This window comes from Palaemon carinicauda, chromosome 28 (genome assembly GCF_036898095.1).
Source record: "Palaemon carinicauda isolate YSFRI2023 chromosome 28, ASM3689809v2, whole genome shotgun sequence".
NCBI classification, from domain to species: Eukaryota; Metazoa; Arthropoda; class Malacostraca; order Decapoda; family Palaemonidae; genus Palaemon; species Palaemon carinicauda.
The window spans coordinates 45030704-45052142 of record NC_090752.1 but is presented as its reverse complement, the minus strand read 5'-3'; the positions used below and the strand labels follow the sequence as shown (position 1 = coordinate 45052142).

The 21439-nt window shown below is 43.9% G+C and overlaps 1 protein-coding gene across 5 annotated transcripts in view; it reads right to left on the bottom strand.

Annotated features, from left to right (window-relative positions):
• The window catches only part of LOC137621550 (calcium homeostasis endoplasmic reticulum protein-like), a 127435-nt gene that overhangs the window by 21428 nt on the left and 84568 nt on the right, over positions 1-21439 (bottom strand). Inside the window, exons 10-12 of one of the 5 annotated variants that reach the window (XM_068351936.1) lie at positions 20412-20438; positions 2004-2129; positions 1123-1396 (exon numbers count right to left, since the gene is read on the bottom strand). In XM_068351936.1, the coding sequence (XP_068208037.1) occupies positions 1123-1396; positions 2004-2129; positions 20412-20438 (427 nt within the window). The remainder of the gene's footprint in view (positions 1-1122; positions 1397-2003; positions 2130-20411; positions 20439-21439) is intronic. The other 4 variants (XM_068351938.1, XM_068351937.1, XM_068351940.1 and 1 more) reach the window with 4 other exon arrangements.

The following is a 21439-nucleotide window of genomic DNA, read 5'->3' as shown; positions in this document are numbered from 1 at the left end:
TAATGAATTTTAAGCAATGTTTATTGGTAGGCTAGCCTATGTCATATATGAAAAGATTCACATTGTGAAATAAAATTATAATAAAGGTAAAGCACCCTTTTTACCTTATATATTATTGGCATATATTTATAGTACATAGTCTATTTGAGAAGTGATTCCATATTAATAAAATTAACTTTTTTCTATGTGAGCACAACTGATGAAATGTAAATATCATCAGCTGATTAAAGCTACTGCTGTCAGACATAAAAATAATAAAAATCATTCTCAATATAATTTCTAAACTTATTCAATACACCTTATAATAAATAAGCATTGTCAAACAGTTAACTAAAAGCTATTAGATTAGTTATCATTTGGATGTGCAAATGCATTCGCTTGTTAGTAATGAAACGAAAACAAAACAATGGTTCCTGTTTTAAGCGGCGTCTAGGAAAAACATGAGTAAGATCGCCTTTATTCCATTTATTTTGATTTTCTATGGATACAGTGCGTAAAACAACTGTAATAACATCCTCTTTACGTAACCTATATTGGATAAGATAATTGTTACTGCAAAAGCTACCCTATACAAAGATGGTTTTGTAATTTAACAGTCATCTTATCCTACAGATACGGGACAAATTAATTAAAATTTGCTCTAATCTCTTTACCTTGTCTCATCTAAAGGTTGTCTCACAAGAAAAATATTCAATAGTTATTTGATGGTTGTAAGGTGCCTTGCATAGCATACTGTAAGTGATAATTAGGTTCTTAACGCTATCCTTTTAGCCCCATTAACAATGTTTTCTGCCTGTTCAAAACATTCCTTTAGTTCATTTCTCACCAAACTTTCACCTTTTTGAGTTTCTGACCATGATTTAAAAAAAAAAATAATTTTGATCAACATAACCAATCTAAAAATTATACTCTGGTTTATTTTGAGAAATTAATAGTAATACCAATGATGTTGCATAATATGTAGTAATTTCCCAACTTTATTCCGTATTCATCACCATCACTACTTTACAAATACTAACAGCTAAATGGAGAAATATTGGTTAAAATCAAATTCCAAAACTAAATACTATACAGAAGACACTGCTGATGACTCTCAAACATTTGTTTAATTACCATACACACCCCAATTGAACTAACCTATTCCTAGGTTTCTCATGTGAAGGTGGTGCATAGAAGTTCTCTACTGCTCTTAGCAGCCGTTCACTTGGTGGAGTTGGTGGTGGAAGCCTTAATTCAGACGGATCAAGTGGCCGATACTTATGATTCTCTATTTTCACAAGAGGTGCCATCAGTCCAGCAGGAAGTTCATAGTACGGAACAGTTGGGACCAAATTTTCCTTTTGCTCTTCAACAGCAAAGCCAGGGGGAGGCTTGCTGAAATCAACTAATGGCAGACCTGATGAAAATTTAAATGCAGCACTAAATTCATGTGGCATACAGAAGACAAGCTGATACAGGTATAACGAATATAATAATTAAAGGTAATTTCAATATATCAATACAGTACACGCATTCTATTCATACAATTTTTCTAAAATAATAGGTCTGAGTCACTTAAATGGTGAGTAATATAGTAACTTTATGCCACAGAATAATATATATATCATCAAACTTGACAATCAATTTTTTTTACTTCACAGCTTTTTATTTTGGTTATGTTCAGAAAAAAAGTCAACAATGGCATTCCAATTTATCAAATGTTTTCTGTTTCAAAATCTTGAAAAAAAACAATACTAATTACACACATAAAAGGCTCTAAAGCATTCTAAAGTATTTCCAAATTGTCAGAGAAGCACTTATAAATAAAAAAAAAAAAAAATGGTGGATACACATGAATGACTACTTGAAAATCTTGACTTACATCTGTTTATCAACCAAAATCAAATATAAAAAGCCATAAAATTCGAATAAGAAAGCTCTTTTACTAATTTCGAAAATGAAAAAGATAAGAGACATGCTTATAATTAAAATTAAACACAAAAAATATAAAAGAAATATATTACCAGGAGGGAATCCAGGAGGTGGTTGGTTAAAATCAAGTCCTGATGGTATTGGAGGGCCTCCAGAGGGAGGTGGAGGGAACTGAGGTTGAGGCGGAGCTCCTCCAAAGTTATTTCCTTGCGCTGCAGCTGAAAAGGAAAAGGTTCTTTACAAAAGAAGACAAATTAGCTTTTTTTATCTATAAATCTAAGTCAGTTTTTAGCCATAATAGAATCAAATATCCATTGAAAATTAACAAAACACTCAAACTTTCAATACTTAAAGTTTAACAATATTTAGGATGAATGCAAAAACTGTTTCGTATGAACATGGACAAAGTCCTGTTACAGCAAAAAATAAGCATCCAGCTTAACTTCAAATGCTTTGATACTGCACAGACTTCCACTTCCAAATCAGCATATAAATACCCAAAAAAAGGGACAAATGCCTTTGGCTTAAAGGTATAAACTAGGCATACTAGCAACAGAGTAGAGATTTATAGTAAAACTAAGCAAGCAATTACAGTAAAACGGTATAGGACTTCTGTACTCCAGAGGCAAAACATTAATCTGCTTTAAACATACCACCATCTACAAATCTGCTAAAATTGAATACAGCATACAGTACAATAATGATTAACCTCTCGACATGCAAAATAGAAAAATGTAATAGGAAATGAAACCAAAAAAGCAATAAAAGATTAAGGAAGATTTGTACCAAAAACCCACCTCTACCATTCAAATGATTTCAAAAACTGTATAGTGATAAAATCACAAATTTTAGGCAATTTGTATTTTTCCTAACATACTTACCGAGAACTACTTTCTTAGGAGTTACCTGGAACCTCCTCTCAACCAACCAGAGTTTTGTGTAGTTTACCCTACTTCCGTTTTCTGTAATGGTAGGCCTAGGCGGAAGGGCAGTCTCGAGGCAGGCCTCATGTTAGCTTGGGTCTTGACCTTCAGTAAGTTCTTGAAAACAATAAATACTAAAGATCAGTGAGGCACTCGGGGAAGGAAGGGAGGGCCACAACCCGAAAGTAGTTCTCGGTAAGTCTGTTAGGAAAAATACAAATTACTAAAAATTTGTGATCTGTTCCAACACAGGGACTTACCTCGAACTACTTTCTTAGGAGACTTACACTTTAGGAGGTGGGAGTGCCTACCTGACTTAGACCCAACTAATAGGATTGACATGGACCTAGATAGGAGCCTAGGTACGGAAGGATAAGTAAACTGGATAGTAGGTCAAACTACACAAAGAGCTCATGTTAGTGTTTTAAGTACTCACCCTTCAGAATTCCCTGTTAGTGTGCTTATGAAGACGCTGTATATTCATGGCATGTGCAGTCCTACTGGTCACGAGCTCCAAGGGACATAAGAGTAAAAAGAAGACAAGGGGAAGGGAGAAAAAATCGTACCTGTGTCTGTTGGTTTTGATACCCACGATTGAACCTGGGGCTTGGGCCGTTAAATCGGTTGGAGCGCGGAGATGATTGTCCCGATAGAAAAACCATCTAGAGATTTTCTCGTACACTCCTTGAGGTAGTGAGACGTGAACGTAGATTGGTTTGACCAGGTGCCTGCTCTGAGGATCTGTGCTACTGCCATGTTCTTCTCAAAAGCCAGAGAGGTACTAATACTCCTAATGTCATGCGGTCTGGGTCTTCCTGGTACTGACAAACCAGCACTACTGTAAGCTTTGATGATCACTTGTCTGAGCCAAAAAGAAATGGTATTCTTAGATACTTTCTTCTTAACAGGACCCGTGGAAACAAATAAGTTCTTTACTGTATACCTGGACGGAGGCTGGCCGTCCTCTTCAGATATTTTCTAATGGTTCTGACTGGGCACAATTTTAAGTCCTCCGGATTACCTGATCTAGGAATCGCCGGAATCGAGAAACCCTCAAACTTAGGGTCCCAGACTGATGGGTTCTGCGTTTTAGCCACAAACGAAGGTACAAACCTCTTGAATGTTCTACTTCATAGGATAACCCATGGATCTCGCCAACTCTCTTCGCTGAGGCCAAAGCTAACAAGAAGACAGTCTTAAGGGTAAGATTCCTATCCACTATATCATTCAACAGTTCGAAAGGAGGCTTACGAAGCATATCCAGGACTCTAGCTACGTCCCATTGAGGAACCCTGGAGGCATAGGGAGGACAGGATTGTTCAAAGCTCTTGATGAGCATAGAAATATGTCTAGAAGCACCTAGATCAATTCCTTTCAAGAGGAAAACTTGGCCTAGAGTGGCACGCACTCCTTTCACCGCTGGAATTAACATGCCCACCTCATCCCTGAGGTGGACGAGAAAGTCCGCGATGTCCGGGATCAAGGCTCCTATGGGCTTGATTTTTCTTGAGGCACACCATCTTGTAAATGTTGCCCATTTTGCCTGGTATACAGCAGTTGATGACTGTCTAAGATAGCGAGACATCCTGTCTGCTGTTTTTGCTGAATATCTCTCTCTCCTCAGGAGGCGCTGGATAACCTCCAGGCGTGAAGACAAAGGGACTGAGGATTCTCGTGGAACCTTAGAAAGTGTGGTTGCCTCAGGAGGTCTGGCCTGTCTGGAAGGGGCCACGGAGGAAGACACGCCAGTCCCTTTAGATCTGCGAACCACTCTCTCTCCGGCCACCAGGGCACTACCAAAGTCATCTTTAGGTTGTGAGCCAGCCTTACTCTGTTGAGCACTTGCCTGATCAGTGCAAATGGAGGGAAGGCGTAAACGTCAAGATTGTCCCACTTGTGTTGAAAGACGTCCTCCAATGCCGCCTTTGGGTCTGGGACAGGAGAACAGAATACGGGGAGCTGTGCGTTCAGCCTTGTTGCGAAGAGGTCCATCACCGGAGAGCCCCACATTTGGATGATGAACTTCGCTACTTCCGGGTGAAGGGACCATTCGGTTCCTACCACCTGACCTACTCTGCTGAGGCTGTCGGCCAGGACATTTTTCCTTCTCGGGATGAATCTTGCTGTCATCCTGACTTGCTCTTCTTCGGCCCATTTTAGGATCTCCAATGCGAGAATGCACAACTCCTTTGACTTCAGTCCTTCTTGCTTCTTTATATAAGCCACTACTGTGGTGTTGTCTGACATCACCGCCACTGTGTTCCCCTTTAAAAGGGATGCGAAGTGTAGACATGCTTCTTGAACAGCTCTCATCTCTAGGACATTAATGTGTTGAGTCCTCTCGATCTCTGTCCAAACGCCTCTTGTTGCCTTTCCTAGGAGGAGGGCTCCCCACCCCTCCTTGGACGCGTCTGTGAAGAGGACCAACTCCGGAGGCTCGGAAGAGTGTGGCATCCCTTTGAGGGTGTTTGACCGGTCCTGCCACCACTCCAGGGACTGTCTGGTCTCTGGAAGAACCGGGACAATCTTGTAGGGGGAGTCCCTCTGATCCCAGAGATCCTTCAGATTCCACTGGATGCTCCTGAGTTTCTGTCTTCCCTGAGGTACCAGTTTCTCCAAAGACACTAGGTGACCTATCAGCCTCTGCCAATCTTTTGCTCTCCTGGGTTGACCCGCTAGGAAAGGACGGAGGACTTGGTCCAGACTGTTCAACCTGTCTACTGATGGGAAGGCTCTGACTAGTTGCGAGTCCAGGACTATGCCCAAGTACGTCATCCTGTTGGTGCGGGACAGGTGAGATTTTTCCAGGTTGATGGTGATACCCAGAACCTTGCAGAATTGAAGTAGCTCCGTGCCCTGTTCCTTCAAAACTTCCTCTGAGGAAGAAAGGAGCAACCAGTCGTCCAAGTATCGAATCAGACGGATTCCCCGTTCGTGAGCCCACACGGAGACTGTCGTGAAAATCCTCGTAAACACCTGGGGGGCTGTAGAAAGTCCAAAGCACAGGGCTCTGAATTGCAAGATCTGGGTACCCCATTTCACCCGGAGGTACTTTCTGCTGGAGGGATGAATAGGAATCTGGAAATAGGCATCCTTGAGGTCTATGGACAACATGAAGTCCCCTTCCCTCAAGAACTCCAGGACCGATTTCGGGGTGTCCATCTTGAAGTTGGTCTTGCATACGAACTTGTTGAGGGCTGACAGATCTATCACTGGTCTCCAACCACCCGTTGCTTTATCTACCAGGAAAAGACGACTGTAGAAACCCGGTCCCGGAAGAAGAACAGTCTCCATTGCCCCTTTTTCCAACATAGTGGAGACTTCCTCCTGACTCGCTGGGATAAGGGGGGGGGGTGGTTTTGCCAGGAATGGGAGTCTGTACCCCTCTTTCAGAACTGTCACACTCCTCCGTGAAACTTCCATGCTTGCCAAAATCGTTTGAGGCATCCCCCTACCTGAGGCTTGGGCAGGAGAAGGGGGCCTCTCTCCCTATCTTCTCCTGGAGAAACGTCCCCTTCTGGATGAAGAATAGGCTGTTCTAAATGAGGCTGGGGCCGAGTTCGTTCCTCTACAGGTGGGCTGCGTAGGTTGAGACCACAGTGACGTAGAGGGCTCTCTCCTTACCTGGTAGGAGATGCGCGAGAAGTAGAAGGGGCCACGGGAGCAGGTCTCCTATAAGCAGGTCTTCTCATAGGTTGGGATTTTGGCCACTCGGCCTCCTTCCTCTTCACAAGCTTCTCGACGACCTCCCCTGTCTTCTTGAGTGGAAAGAGCCCTTCATCCCACACTGAGAGATTCCGTTGAGTCTTCGCTTCCCTGTCTGGAATCTTTCTAGACAGATTCTTCAGCACTGAGTCCCTCCTCCTTAAAACCCAATTGGCAGACAAGGTTAAGGACTGGAAGGTCAAAAACTTCAGAGCGCGGCCCCCCGAGCTGACTAACTCTTTCAGCGCATCCCGCTTGGAGGGGTCTAATGATTCGGGGAAATCTTGGTGCCCACTAGCGTAGAAGCCCACCAGTCCAACCAGGAGGCGATGTTGATGAGGTCTTTTGACATCTCCTCCATCATGATCGCCTCCGCTTGAGAGAAGTAGATCGGTGCAGAAGAGGCTCTGTCCTCTGGGGAGCCTTGGCCTAATACTTCCACGGAATCTTCCAGTTTACTGGCTCCATGTGGACGTCCCTCTAAAGAACAGTATTTGCTTTGGGATTTCAGTCCTTGAAGGAGTTTGGATGCACTCTGCCCTTTAGAGTTCTCCCTGTTCCGGTCCACAACCTTGTCTATGTGGGCCCGTCCCAGTTTAACATCTCTCGCCTCCGGCAGGGCTAAGGATGGCTTCCTCTGGACTGGCTTCTCCATGATTTTGTTAAGACCTGACCGCCAGACGTCTTCATCCGAAGGTACGGGCTCCTCGATCCTATTATATTTCCTGATCAGGTTGATGACTCTCCTATACGCGGAGTCCTCCGCCGGAATGTCTTCTGCATCATCCTCCGCTTCCTCCGTCCGGGGACGGGAAGTGCCGCTGAAGGGGGCAACTGCGCTATGTTGAGGATCGAGGTTGCGCCCTTCGGCAGGAACGGGCGCCTCCACCCTTCTTCGCTCCTTTAACAAGGGTACGGGTTCCTCCGTGGTGATGTCTAACGGAGGTAGCCGTGCCTGACGATCACTCCCACGGGCTGACTCGCAGCGGCTGCCTGTCCGAAGAGGCGACTCCCTCCGCTGGGCGGATTGAGTCTCCTTGGTCGAGGTCTTACGCCTGTCCGACGAGGACCTATGGTCCATGGCTGTAGCCGTCTTGTGGCTGTTGGAAGCCCTTCTAGGAGGACTGTCTCCGGTAAGCCGACCCGCAGTGCTCGGGATAGTGGTAAAGTCAGCAAGCTTACTGCGGGAGACGAGGACCCATTGTTCTTTCGGCGAACAGCTCCTCCTGACCTTCCGCCTCGGGGAACGAGATCTCTTCCTGCTATGCTGTGACCTAGATGGAGACCTTGAATAGGACCGCCTTCTCCTAGATCTGTCTCTCCTCCTCCGGTGTCTCCTCCGAACTTCCTCTTCTGATGAGAACGACAAACCTGCTGCTGAAGATTCAGACATCTCCTCATAACGGGACCGAGGGGCAGGCGGAGCTTTGCTCAACACCTGGTGGGTCCCGGACGTCGATGGTTGCATAAAAACTTCAGGGACTGCCGAAGAAGTCGCTGGAGGAGTAGTAGGACGCTCTATGATCGGGAAACAGTACCCCAAACCGTCTTCCACCCTCAACGGAGACCTACATGGAGTTCTCGGCAGGCTCCATCCAAGGGGATCCTCTAGCGGTGAATCTTTCTTCTCTGGGGCGCCTTCCGCTGCGGAGGTGCCTAAAACATCTACCCAAGAATCTGGAGAAGAAAAAGGGACATTTTTATTTCACACAGGGTCGCCAGACGGGACGTGCCCCCCTTGCACAAGGACAAAGTCCCGCGGACCCCCACAAAACATACTCTCAGGCCCCCCACTTGCTTGTGCAGAAACAGTCACCCCCCCAAAAAAAACAATACGGCCGATGCTCGGAGATAACTTTACGCGACGGAGATCCGACGGGAAAGACCGAGCGATGCTGTCCTCGTGAGCAGCCTCTCGCACACGTGGCCACTTGGCGGCCGCATAGGGAACTACTGTACCTCATATCTCAAATTTTTCCTCGTATCTCAGAATAAAAATTTGCTCGGAACTCTCCTCGTTATCTCAATTTTTTCGTATCTCAAGGTATTACTGTAGTTGTGGAAGCTCTTTCCATAGGCTTAGAACGCGTGACCACTCGTGAGAGCGGAGCTGAAACGTGTGAAATCAGCCGATTCACGCGTGATAGGGCGAGATTCACGAGCAGATGGATACGTTTCACAAGTGAATGGCGGCTAGCGAGGAGCCTTGGGGGCTTCTGTTGTGCTGTAGGGCTACGATTGCTCGCTGGAGGAGGCAAAGGAAGCCTCTGAAGGAGAGAAGCACATCGCGTTGGTGAGTGTTGCATCAGCGGCTGATGCATACGAGAGCGGCGCATAAGCAAGCTCTTAGCAAGGAGATACCTTTCTGCAAAGGGAGCAAGGGGTAGACAATAAGGAGAACGTCTACAGTACTAGGAGATTGTCAGTCAGGAGATCGTTGTTCAAGCATAGGTCATCTAGGAGAAGGGCCAGTAGGAGATCGCCGGGTCAGAGAGCGTCGCGTCGATCGTGAGCATCTGAGTTATCCTCATGAAGAGGATCGTCTTGTTCGTGAATGTAAACGTCTTCTAGAAGAGCATCGAGATGGTGATGACCTTTGATCTCGTGATTGTGAGCGTTTAGTTCGTGAGTGTGAGCGTCTAGTTCGTGAATGTGAACATTGTCTAGAAAAAGACTGTCGAGATCGTGATGACCTTCGATCTAGTGCTCAGTGGCAATCATTGGAGCGTCGAGAATGACGTCCTGAGGGGGATCGTCGGTAAGGACTTGAAGATGATCGGTCTCGTCCTGGCGATAGGCAAGCTGATGGAGAGCTGGCCATGGGTTGATGATCGTTCATAGGTTTGTGATCCGCAGCAGGCTAGCGTTGCACACAGGCTGGAGCGTTACCTGTGGGGAGAGAGAAGAGATTGCAGATCGTTAGGTGACGATGAGGTCTGAAGATGGCGAGAGGACTCGTCGTCAGCAGGAAGCCATTAGACGGGCGAACGGGAGCGATGACCACAATACTGTGTGGAGGGGCCAGGAGAGGTTGAAAGGTGGATCTCGCAGACATCCAAGGCGTCAGCTGCAGCAGCAGCAGCAACTGGCAAAGGATCTCTGTGCCCTATGCTGAAGGAGCAGAAGCTAAGTTTCCTTGGAAGTGGGTGCAATCACTCCAAGGGACGGCCATCCCTGCAGCACATCTGGAAGCAAGAATGGTTCCCTGGCTACCGGAGGTGAAGGTGCTCCTCTAGGGGAAGCAACAATGCTCTGGTACCCATAAGTTGCCCTGGCTTCATTGGTCTGTGCTCCTACTTGATTGCTCACCGGAGGACAAGCAAGGAGGAGCTTCGGAGAGAGGTCTAGGGGTGCGGGAAGGGGATGTCCGAGGTTTTTACGTCCCTGAGGAAGACCCTGGGAGGGAGAGATCTCTCTTGGACTTCTTCCTACGACATCCAAACTTTTCCCACTGGGAGGCAGGCCACGCCCAACACTCATCACAGGGTGAACCCTGCTAGCAGCAACAGCCCCTGCAGGTCGGGCAGAGTGAATGAGGGTCGGTATCTACCGACGAAATGAAGGTGGCACAGGAGCGCCCTTCATGACCACGGCAGGTATGCATGGGAGAGTCAGAGAAACAGTCACCCCTAAAAAAGAGAAAGATTTGTGCATAAAGCAATAGTCTATATGGCAAGCCTTGAAAGGAGAGCGCGCACTCGTCCGAAATCTACTAACCAAAAGAAAGAAGTGATGTAGCTCACTGTTGTGCGATTAGATATAGGTGGTTGCGTACCCCTCAGCCAGCCCCTAACTTCCCAACTATAGTGGTTGGGTTGCCACCTCACATTAAATGTCTTAATGGCTAACCTTCCAGCTTTGCCAAAAGATAATCCCTATAAATAACATAAGGTTTGTTAGGGCAGGAAGAAATTGAGCTCTCACCATGTAAAAAGCTACAACAGCTCTTACACAAATGAGAACATCTCTGTGACAAAAAGCACAAAATAAAAAGCAATATCAATATATGTTACTCTTAAGTATTATATTAGCATGGAAAACAAATCAGCATAAAGTCCCTAATGCGAAAACTTTCGTAAATTGGCGACATAATCCCTATACAGTACTGTACTTAAAGATATGGGGAAATAGGGGAGTTTTGGGAGTTCCACCTTGACAAAACAATTTATTACACTTTGATTATTCTTAATTTTTAAATATTTAACTTAGCCGGTGAATATATATAGCTGCAACTCTGTTGCTCGACAGACAAAAAACTGTAAAAAACTCGCCAGCGATCGCTATACAGGTTGCGGGTGTGCCCATCAGCGCCAACTGTCGGCCAGATAACATACTCAATGTAAACAAAGACTCAATTTCTTCTCTGTCGACGTGTCGACAAGACGTACTTTACTCGCTGTTGAAACCTGGAGTTTTTCCCATCATCTTTGGTGAAGTACTTTATTTTGGTTTTGAGCTTTCGCTGTGCAGGGTTTTTCTTCAAATAAATCCTTGAACTCTTTTTGGTATCGGATTCATTGTTGATGACTTAGATCGTTTTTTGGAATTTTCCCTTGACCAATTCAAAATGGCTGACCTTTCACAAGTTCCCAAGTTTAGAAAATGCAATGCTAGGGACTGTTCTAGGCGTCTTCCAAAGGCTTCTCTCGACCCTCACACTGTTTGTTCCAATTGTCGGGGTAAAACCTGTCAATTGGAAGATCGGTGTGAGGAATGCGTGGGCCTTTCGGAATTCGATTTTATCGAATTTGAGAAGTACACACGCAGGCTAGAGAGAGATAGAATAAGGAGAAGTTCTTCTAGGTCGATAGATTTTTCCTCTCCTCATGCCCCTCAACCTATTCCTTCCCCTGTAGTGGTTGTTCCTAACCCCCCTCCTAGCACTCAGGAACCATCGATGGCTGACATGATGCGTGCTATCCATGCCCTGGGGGAGAGAGTTGAGTCCCTTGCAAGTGACCGCAATCAACTCATGGCGGATGTTAAGGAGCTAAAGTGCCAAAGTGCCGCGGGAAGTGATAAAGTGCCTAGTGAAAGTGTTGTGAACAGTGTTGCGCTTGAGGGTTCGTCTGTTCGTGCCTGTCGTCCTCCTAGTCCGGGACCTCTTGCAAGCTCCCAAGCCCAGGGGAGAAGCAATGTCGTACGACGCATGGGTTCGAGAGGCCTTGATCAGCGAACAGACATTCCCTCCATGGTATCAGGCGTATCTCCCCAAGATCGCCCCTACCTACGTAAGACGAGAGAGCCCGTTTTTACCTCGTCGTCTGAAGGTGTTTCTCGTAAGAAACTTTGGACCAAGGTCTCACGACCTTTAAAACGTAAGTCGGTCCCTTCAGGACAAGTCCAACGTCCCGGTTGTAGCCACTGGGTCAGTTCGGACTCGTTGCCGTCATCTGATGACTGCTCACCGCCTAAGAGAGGCAAAGCGGTACCGCCTCAGTCGCTAACCCCGTCTGTTGCCGCACCTGCTCCCGTAGACCCTAAATGGGCTTTGCTGCAAGACATGCAGTCCAAGCTTGCGTCCTTGATGGAGGACTTTCATGCGGAGAAGGTTGCTGCTGAACCTTCTGGCCAACAACCTTCCAAGCGATCGGTTGTGCGTCCTGTTGACGCTGAGGTAACCTTCTCGCATCTACCAGTTGAGGTGGTTCCTCCCCCGATGCGACCCAGTGTGGGTTGCCAGCCGCACGTTGACGTTAAGCGACGCTCGGAGGTGGTTGTTGACGTTCAGGACGTTCAACAACCATCAGAGGTGACTTGTTTTGACGCGGTGCGTCAACCTCCGCAACCCGGTATGGTGTTGACTGCACAACCCAGACGGTCTAGACAGTCTCGGGTGGACGCTGTGCGTCCTCGCGCACCCATGGTTGTTGACAGTTCACAGACTGTGCAGCAGTTCCATGACGTTGCGTCCGGCTCCGTCACGCATGCACCAGTGCGACCGGACTCAGCGAGCCAGACGTTGCCCACTCCGTTGCCGTTTCCTCATCAGTTTTCGGATGAGGAACTATCTGATGAAGACGTTGCTGAACAACAAGACGATCAACCGTCAGAACTGGACGAGCCCAAGGCAACTCAACCATCATTGGACTTTAGAAAAGTCATGGCTGTATTCAAGGAGTTGTTTCCTGACCATTTTATTTCTGTGGCTCCTCGTTCTCCGCCGTCAGAGTTTGTGTTAGGCATGCCTTCTACCGCACCTGCCTTTACTAAACTCGTTCTCTCACGCTCTTCCAAGAGAGCTTTGCGGCTGTTAGGAGACTGGTTAGAGTCTAAGAAGAGTTTAGGGAAGATAGCATTTGCCTTTCCCCCATCTAAACTCTCTTCTAGATCGAGCGTCTGGTATGCCACGGGAGAAGTTCTCGGCTTGGGAGTTCCTGCCTCTGCCCAGGGCGACTTCTCAAGTCTTGTAGACTCTCCCCGCCGCCTTGCCATGAGACGCTCGAAGATTTGTTGGTCACCATCGGACCTGGACCACCTTCTTAAAGGGATATTTAGGGCTTTCGAAGTCTTTAACTTTTTAGACTGGTGCTTAGGAGCCCTGAGCAGGAAAATCTCTTCGACAGATAATGATTTTTCTTTGCTCATTATGTCCTGCATGGACAAGGCCGTCCGTGATGGGTCCAATGAGCTAGCTGCCTCTTTCACGTCCGGAGTCCTGAAGAAGCGAGAGTCTCTCTGTTCGTTCCTGTCTGCTGGATTTACGCCATGCCAGAGATCTGAACTTCTCTTTGCTCCCCTTTCCAAGTGCCTGTTTCCTGAAGTCTTGGTAAAGGAAATTGCCGCTTCGTTAGTTCAGAAGGACACCCACGATCTAGTTGCGTCCTCAGCTCGCAAAGGTCCCCCTTTGCCTACTTTGTCTGCTAGACCGAGGATAGACACTCCAGCCTCTCGCTTTATTCCGCCCTTTCGTGGCAGAGCCTCCAGCAGAGGAGGTGCTCGTGCCGAAGGGAAACGAGGGAAGAGGAAAGGACCCAAGTCCTCCAAGGGCAGAGTCTGACTGCCCGCAACTTCAGACAGCAGTGGGAGCCAGACTCAAGAACTTCTGGCAAGCCTGGGAGAAGAGAGGCGCAGATTCACAATCTGTGAAGTTACTCAGAGAGGGGTACAAAATCCCTTTTGTACGCAAACCCCCTCTAGCAACGTCCCCCATCAATCTCTCTCCCAGGTTACAGAGAAGAAGAAAAGAGACAAGCCCTGAAACTGGAAGTGTCTCTTTTGCTAGAGAAGGGAGCGGTGGTCAAAGTCTCGGACCTTCGATCACCGGGATTTTACAACCGTCTCTTCCTAGTTTCAAAGAAGACAGGAGGTTGGAGACCGGTGCTAGACGTCAGTGCTCTGAATGTCTTTGTCACAAAGACGAAGTTCTCCATGGAGACCACATAGTCAGTCTTAGCAGCGGTCAGAAGGGAAGACTGGATGGTCTCGCTAGACCTAAGGGACGCCTACTTCCACATCCCCATTCACTCAGACTCCCAACCTTTTCTGAGATTCGTCTTCGAAAATGTGGTCTACCAGTTTCGGGCCCTGTGCTTTGGCCTAAGCACAGCTCCTCTCGTGTTTACGAGGCTGATGAGGAATGTGGCCAAATTCCTCCACTTATCGGACATCCGAGCCTCCCTTTATTTGGACGACTGGCTTCTCAGAGCCTCTTCCAGTCGTCGCTGTCTGAAGGATCTCAAGTGGACTCTAGATCTGACCAAGGAATTGGGACTCCTAGTCAATTTGGAAAAGTCGCAGCTGGTCCCATCCCAAACTATTCTGTATTTAGGGATGGAGATTCACAGTCTAGCTTTTCGGGCTTTTCCGTCGGCCCCCAGAATAGATCAAGTCCTGCTATCCATCCAGAAGATGCTGAAGAAGGAACGCTGCTCAGTCAGGCTGTGGATGAGTCTGGTAGGGACGCTGTCATCCCTGGAACAATTTGTATCACTAGGAAGACTACACCTTCGTCCTCTTCAATACCATCTAGCTTTTCACTGGAAAAAGGACAAGACGCTAGAAGCGGTCTCGATCCCGATTTCCGAAAAGATAAAGTCTTGTCTGACTTGGTGGAAGGACAATATCAACCTAAGAGAGGGTCTTCCCCTGGCTGTTCAGACTCCCAACCACGTTCTCTTCTCGGACGCATCGGACTTGGGCTGGGGCGCGACACTGGACGGTCGGGAATGCTCAGGTCTGTGGAACTCGAGTCAGAGGAGCATGCATATCAACTGCAAGGAGCTGTTGGCAGTACATCTGGCCTTGAAAAGCTTCGAGTATCTCCTTCGAGGCAAAGTGGTGGAAGTAAACTCGGACAACACCACGGCCTTGGCGTACATCTCCAAACAAGGAGGTACCCACTCACTGACGTTGTACGAGATCGCAAGGGACCTGCTCATCTGGTCAAAAGGTCAAGACATCTCCCTAGTAACGAGGTTCATCCAAGGCGACTTGAACGTCATAGCAGATTGTTTCAGTCGGAAAGGGCAAGTAATTCCAACCGAATGGACCCTCCACAAGGATGTGTGCAAGAGACTTTGGGCCACTTGGGGTCAACCAACCATAGATCTCTTTGCAACCTCGCTGACCAAGATGCTTCCAATCTATTGCTCCCCAGTCCCGGACCCAGCAGCAATACATATAGATGCCTTCCTCCTAGATTGGTCACATCTGGATCTCTACGCATTCCCACCGTTCAAGATTGTCAACAAGGTACTGCAGAAGTTCGCCTCTCACGAAGGGACAAGGTTGACGTTAGTTGCTCCCCTCTGGCCTGCAAGAGAATGGTTCACCGAGGTACTTCGATGGTTAGTAGACGTTCCCAGAAGTCTTCCTCTAAGGGTAGACCTTCTACGTCAGCCACACGTAAAGAAGGTACACCAAAGCCTCCACGCTCTTCGTCTGACTGCCTTCAGACTATCGAAAGACTCTCGAGAGCTAGAGGCTTTTCGAAGGAGGTAGCCAGTGCGATTGCTAGAGCAAGGAGAGCGTCTACCATTAGAGTCTACCAATCGAAGTGGGAAGTCTTCCGAGACTGGTGCAAGTCAGTTTCTGTATCCTCGACCAGTACCTCTGTAGCTCAAATAGCTGATTTTCTCTTATACCTGAGAAAAGGACGATCCCTTTCAGCTCCCACTATCAAGGGCTACAGAGGCATGTTGGCATCGGTCTTCCGGCATAGAGGCTTAGATCTTTCCAACAATAAAGATCTGCAAGACCTCCTTAAGTCTTTTGAGACCACCAAGGAGCGTCGTTTGGCTACCCCTGGATGGAATTTAGACGTGGTACTAAGATTCCTCATGTCAGACAGGTTTGAGCCGTTACAATCAGCCTCCCTGAAAGATCTCACTCTTAAGACTCTTTTCCTGGTATGCTTAGCCTCGGCTAAAAGAGTCAGTGAGATTCATGCCTTCAGCAAGAACATCGGATTTTCGTCGGAAAAAGCCACTTGTTCGCTGCAACTTGGTTTTCTAGCCAAAAATGACCTGCCTTCTCGGCCTTGGCCTAAATCTTTCGATATTCCCAGCTTATCGGAGATCGTAGGCAATGAACTAGAAAGAGTCTTATGCCCTGTTAGAGCTCTTAAGTTCTATTTAAAGCGTACTAAACCTTTACGAGGCCAATCTGAAGCTTTATGGTGTTCAGTTAAGAAACCATCCTTGCCTATGTCAAAGAATGCTTTGTCATACTTTATCAGATTGTTAATACGAGAAGCTCATTCACATCTGAGTGAGGAAGATCGAACTTTGCTTAAGGTGAAGACGCACGAAGTTAGAGCTGTAGCAACTTCCGTGGCCTTTAAGCAAAATAGATCTCTGCGAAGTATAATGGACGCAACCTATTGGAGAAGCAAGTCAGTGTTCGCGTCATTTTACTTGAAAGATGTCCAGTCTCTTTATGAGAACTGCTACACACTAGGACCATTCGTAGCAGCGAGTGCAGTAGTGGGTGAGGGCTCAACCACTACAATTCCCTAATTCCATATCCTTTTAATCTGTCTCTTGAAATGTTTTTAATGTTGTTTTTTATGGGTTGTCCGGAAGGCTAAGAAGCCTTTCGCATCCTGGTTGATTTGGCGGGTGGTCAAAGTCATTTCTTGAGAGCGCCCAGATTAGGGGTTTGATGAGGTCCTGTTGTATGGGTTGCAGCCCTTGATACTTCAGCTCCTAGGGGTCTGTCAGCATCCTAAGAGGATCGCGAGGCTCCGTAAGGAAGACGTACTTATAAGGCAGAGTAATCGTCTAAGTCGACTTCCTTACCAGGTACCTATTTATTTTGTTTTTGTTATTTTGATAACTTCCAAAATGAAATAAAAACTCTTAGCTCATAAGATGTAAACATATTTAACTGGTCTCTGACCCTCCCTTCCTCCCCAATAGAGACGCAGTGAGATGAGAAGAAATTGAGTCTTTGTTTACATTGAGTATGGTATCTGGCCGACAGTTGGCGCTGATGGGCACACCCGCAACCTGTATAGCGATCGCTGGCGAGTTTTTTACAGTTTTTTGTCTGTCGAGCAACAGAGTTGCAGCTATATATATTCACCGGGTAAGTATATTCAAAAATTTATTTTATAATTAAAATATCATATTAATAATGCATATTCAAATAAAGCTTAAATATCGCAATTATTGCAAATCTTCAAACATTTTCCGTTTATCTGAACAAGTTACTATCAAACATATTAATATTCAGACATGAATATAAAATACATTTATGTTTTCAAAACCTCTGTAGGATGAGAAATATACCACTGATAATTAGCTCATATTAATATAAAAAACCTAACCATGCTCTAGCATTTTCTACTCTGAAATGTGAAACAAAGAACCTACCCACTATCAGTAATCAAGTTATTTGAAAAAAATATATATATATACACATATATATTACAGTTAGTCAGAATATAAATATTTCTAAAAGCCATGAAAAAAAACCTGTTTGACATGCTTAACACAATAGACTTAAATCTCTCAACAGAAGTCACTTGATGAAAATGATGTAATTTTCTTTAAAGAATATAATTTTCAAAACCAAATAATTGTTTCATAGAACACATAACTTATAGTTAGCCACTTTAAGTGTCATTTAATTGCCCCACATTCTTCAGTCTGCTTAAAGACAATGACAGATAGCTGATACTGTTCATGTATGGGTCCATCTGAAGACAATCATTGTGTTATTCAATCCATAAGGCACAATGAATTAAGAGGGATTGAAAGACAGAAACCAGAATTGTAAGTAATAGGTTTATATGAAACAAATTCCATATAATTTTGTTAAGAAAACCTTCACAGTACTGTAGTAACCCGGTTTACTTTGGATCAGCTTCCGTCATTTCAGACTGTGTCATGAAACAATGATCAATTGTTGTACTTCACATGAAAGCTCATTAATGTAGGTATCTGGTTTCTGTGCATTATAATGATACCAGGTTATGATAAATTTTTCATGTTAAGTACAGTATGTGTTTAGGAAACATACAGTGAAAACCTGAACTACGTCAGGTCTCTTGGAACCAGTTCACGATATAAGATAGGAAGGATTGGGCTGCTGAACACCCCAAATTTGGCTAATTGAGACATGTAAAATCAACCTGAAGGATCCCTCAAATTAATCTCTGCATCAGAACCCACGTCTCTCAAAAACCTAGGAGATATTATCTTTGTAACACAAAAACCCTGGTAAATGAAAATATCTACAGAAATCTGAAATTATGTATTCTGAGTTACTACATCCACCTTCCACCTGTTAGGTAATATTGTACCCAGGATGGGTAGATCTGTACTGCCAAAGAATACCCCTGAGAATGATAGAGAGGCGAACCATTATTCATTTTTATGTGTGACGTGGAACCAATTAACCCTGGGAAGTAAATGTCATGGAGAATGCCATAGTTGATAAATGAAAAATGAGATGCCATTCTACATGAGGGAAAATTCCACTCAAATGCAACACATAACTTGGTTGCTTAAGACAAGACCCACAAGGTGACCACTAATGATAAAATTTTTCTACATCCAGGACCACCTAATCTACAAATGAGGACATCTCCAACCAGGATCAGAGTTTGCTCCATTAGCAAAACTCCTTGGAATGGATTGAGAATGAGCCAAAAAAGACTGCATTTTTTTTTACATTTGCTTTGGAGTATTGTATCTACATTAAAAGTTAAAGGCAGAAAATCCACTAAATACAAAATTGAAGAAAACATACCAATATGAAATTCTCATAAATGAAATATTTTTACTGTTAAATTTTTCCACAGGCAGTCTCAAGTTGAATTAACTAGCAGTAAGACAATACACTGTACCTCAAAATACATAACAAAGAATTAATGTACCGTATTCATAACCAAAGGTATGACAAAATGGACAAACTACCAAAATGAAAGCCGGTTCACTATTTCGATTTAAAGTAATTATGCAATACCACCAAAGTTATTAAAGCCAAATTTCCTCATTACATATATATATATATATATAAAACTAAGAAATCGTTAAAACACAGAAAGCACAGTTTTAAATTACCAGAGAATCAGACTCCAGCTAACTTGAAAGGTACAAATTAGCTTATTATATACTGGCTATATCATAATTATTGACATTAAAATTATGAATGTACCAAAGACAAAACCAAATGTATGGAATAAATACTATCAGAAACTATAACTTGATGCTTGTCACTTCAAACCAATAAAAATTGTAGTACTGTACTTGCATACAGTATATTCTTAGTTAACTACTGTAGAAAAAAAATTATTTGTAAGCTGACCACCAGTTTATCTCTCTTAATGGTAAAAAAACCATGGGACAGAAACTAACCTATAAAGAATAAACTTTCTTTACCAAATAAGTGCCATTAAAGTAAATTAGCACCTGAACACTTTGAAGCATGGTGTGAACATATGCACAGCCACACAAAATTTCAACATGTTCTTTCCCTGAACTTCGAGACCCATCAGGGCATGGACAATACCAACTGACTGATGCTACTTTTATCCTTTAAACTGGGATTAAAGTATCAGGGACAATTCAGGGACTCATAAAATAGCTAATTACTAATAATAGGCTTTGAGAAAAAAATAGAGATTGCTAATATCAAATTATACAAAAGAAACAAGATATAATCATACATTTAACACTGACATGAACATTATTAGTACCTATTGATATGGTTCCTCAGTCTTATATCACTTTAAAGTCAAGAAAAAAGAGCGACATTGATTCTAAAGCATTTACTATTATAACATGACACAACTACTGTAGTACCACATAAAAATATAACATACTGTACATCATGCCATTGAACAGGTGTCAAAAGTGAATAGTGAGATGCTACTTACATTCATGTTCAATTAAAAAAGCAATATTTTCAGCAATTACATTGGGATAATGAACCCGGAGGAGCAATAGCATAGATAAAACAATCAAGTAGCCAGAAATACCAATATTCAATCTCAATACACAATGTTAAATACGGGTAAAGCAGAAAAGGATTTCTTCATAACAGATTCAAAATTGGTTTTAAATAATACGGGCAAATCTCCAATAGTAACAGAAGCTAACAAGATAATCTACGGCTGGAGGGCTTGAAAAACTTACTGGTCAAAAGTTCGCTTGAGGATAAGTGTATGAATTGTTCAATACTTATTATTGAATTTCAAGGCTTTACACCAATGAAACTTAGAAATGTATACCAAGTTACTGCATAAAGTTAAGGTTTTACAATGTTATAAATGAACAAGATAAGTAAATATAATTAGGACAAGGAAAAAAACTAGGGATCTTCAAAACACCATCCTGTGGACAAGCAAAAACCTTTCTACTTCCGACTGGTCATGGGACTTGACATACAACAATAAAAGGGCAAAATGGAAATCAAACTTACACATGTCACTACTAGAGGCTTCGGGAGCTGCGGAATAAACAAAATTAACATGTGTTCAAGGAAGTCAATATTAGTGAATGTCAATGCTATTTACTCTGAATTACAAATAAAATCACTAATCAGAATTTACAAATCTTGCAACATTCAAAATCAAAATGAGTTATATTTCCCCAGGGTTAACAAGCATAATTTTCCCAAAAATGTCTCCTTGGGATACGGTATATACATTACAATGAAAAATAACTCACAGGGTGAACAAAAATTCATAAGCAAACATCTACATAAGATATCTAACACATAAGACAACAAATGGTATAGATGATAAATGCACAACACTGACATTTATACTACAATGCAAATTTACCTGCTGAGTCATAAGACAAAAGAGTGCTTAACCCCAATCACTTTACTGAACATCACAATGCAAACAGTTTATTAAAATCCCTTTTCTATGAAATGTAAGTCTAAGCAAATGCATGTTGTTGTACCATCAAGGAATGCTGTCAAGTGATGAAACTGGAATGACGTTTCACTCGTCATTAGCATCGCTACAGTATCTTCAACCTGGGATTTGGTAAAATACTACACATAATAACTAATTTACCTAAAGGTTATAATGAAGGAGAACCATTAAACCATGCCAAATGCCTGTAAGGGTTATGGATGAATTTCATTATTTTTCCAACAATCCTTGTTATCAAATATAACTTCGAACATGATTCCCTCAATGCCTGCTGGGTTGTCTGAATTTTCCTAATCTAAATTTGCCTAAAAGATGGAATTTTACCAAAAAAAAAAAAAAAAAAAATAGGACTTCCATACAACATATAGTATAACCTTTCTGAGGATAAAACATCTGAAACCTTTCATTTCAAGGGGCATTAGTAATCAAAACAGACAAGGTTTTTGATATTCTGAAGCCAATACAGTAGCCAGATTATTCAAGAGTCAATGAGAGCACTGCAACATACACAAACAAACACACATAATATATACAGTATATATATATATATATATATATATATATA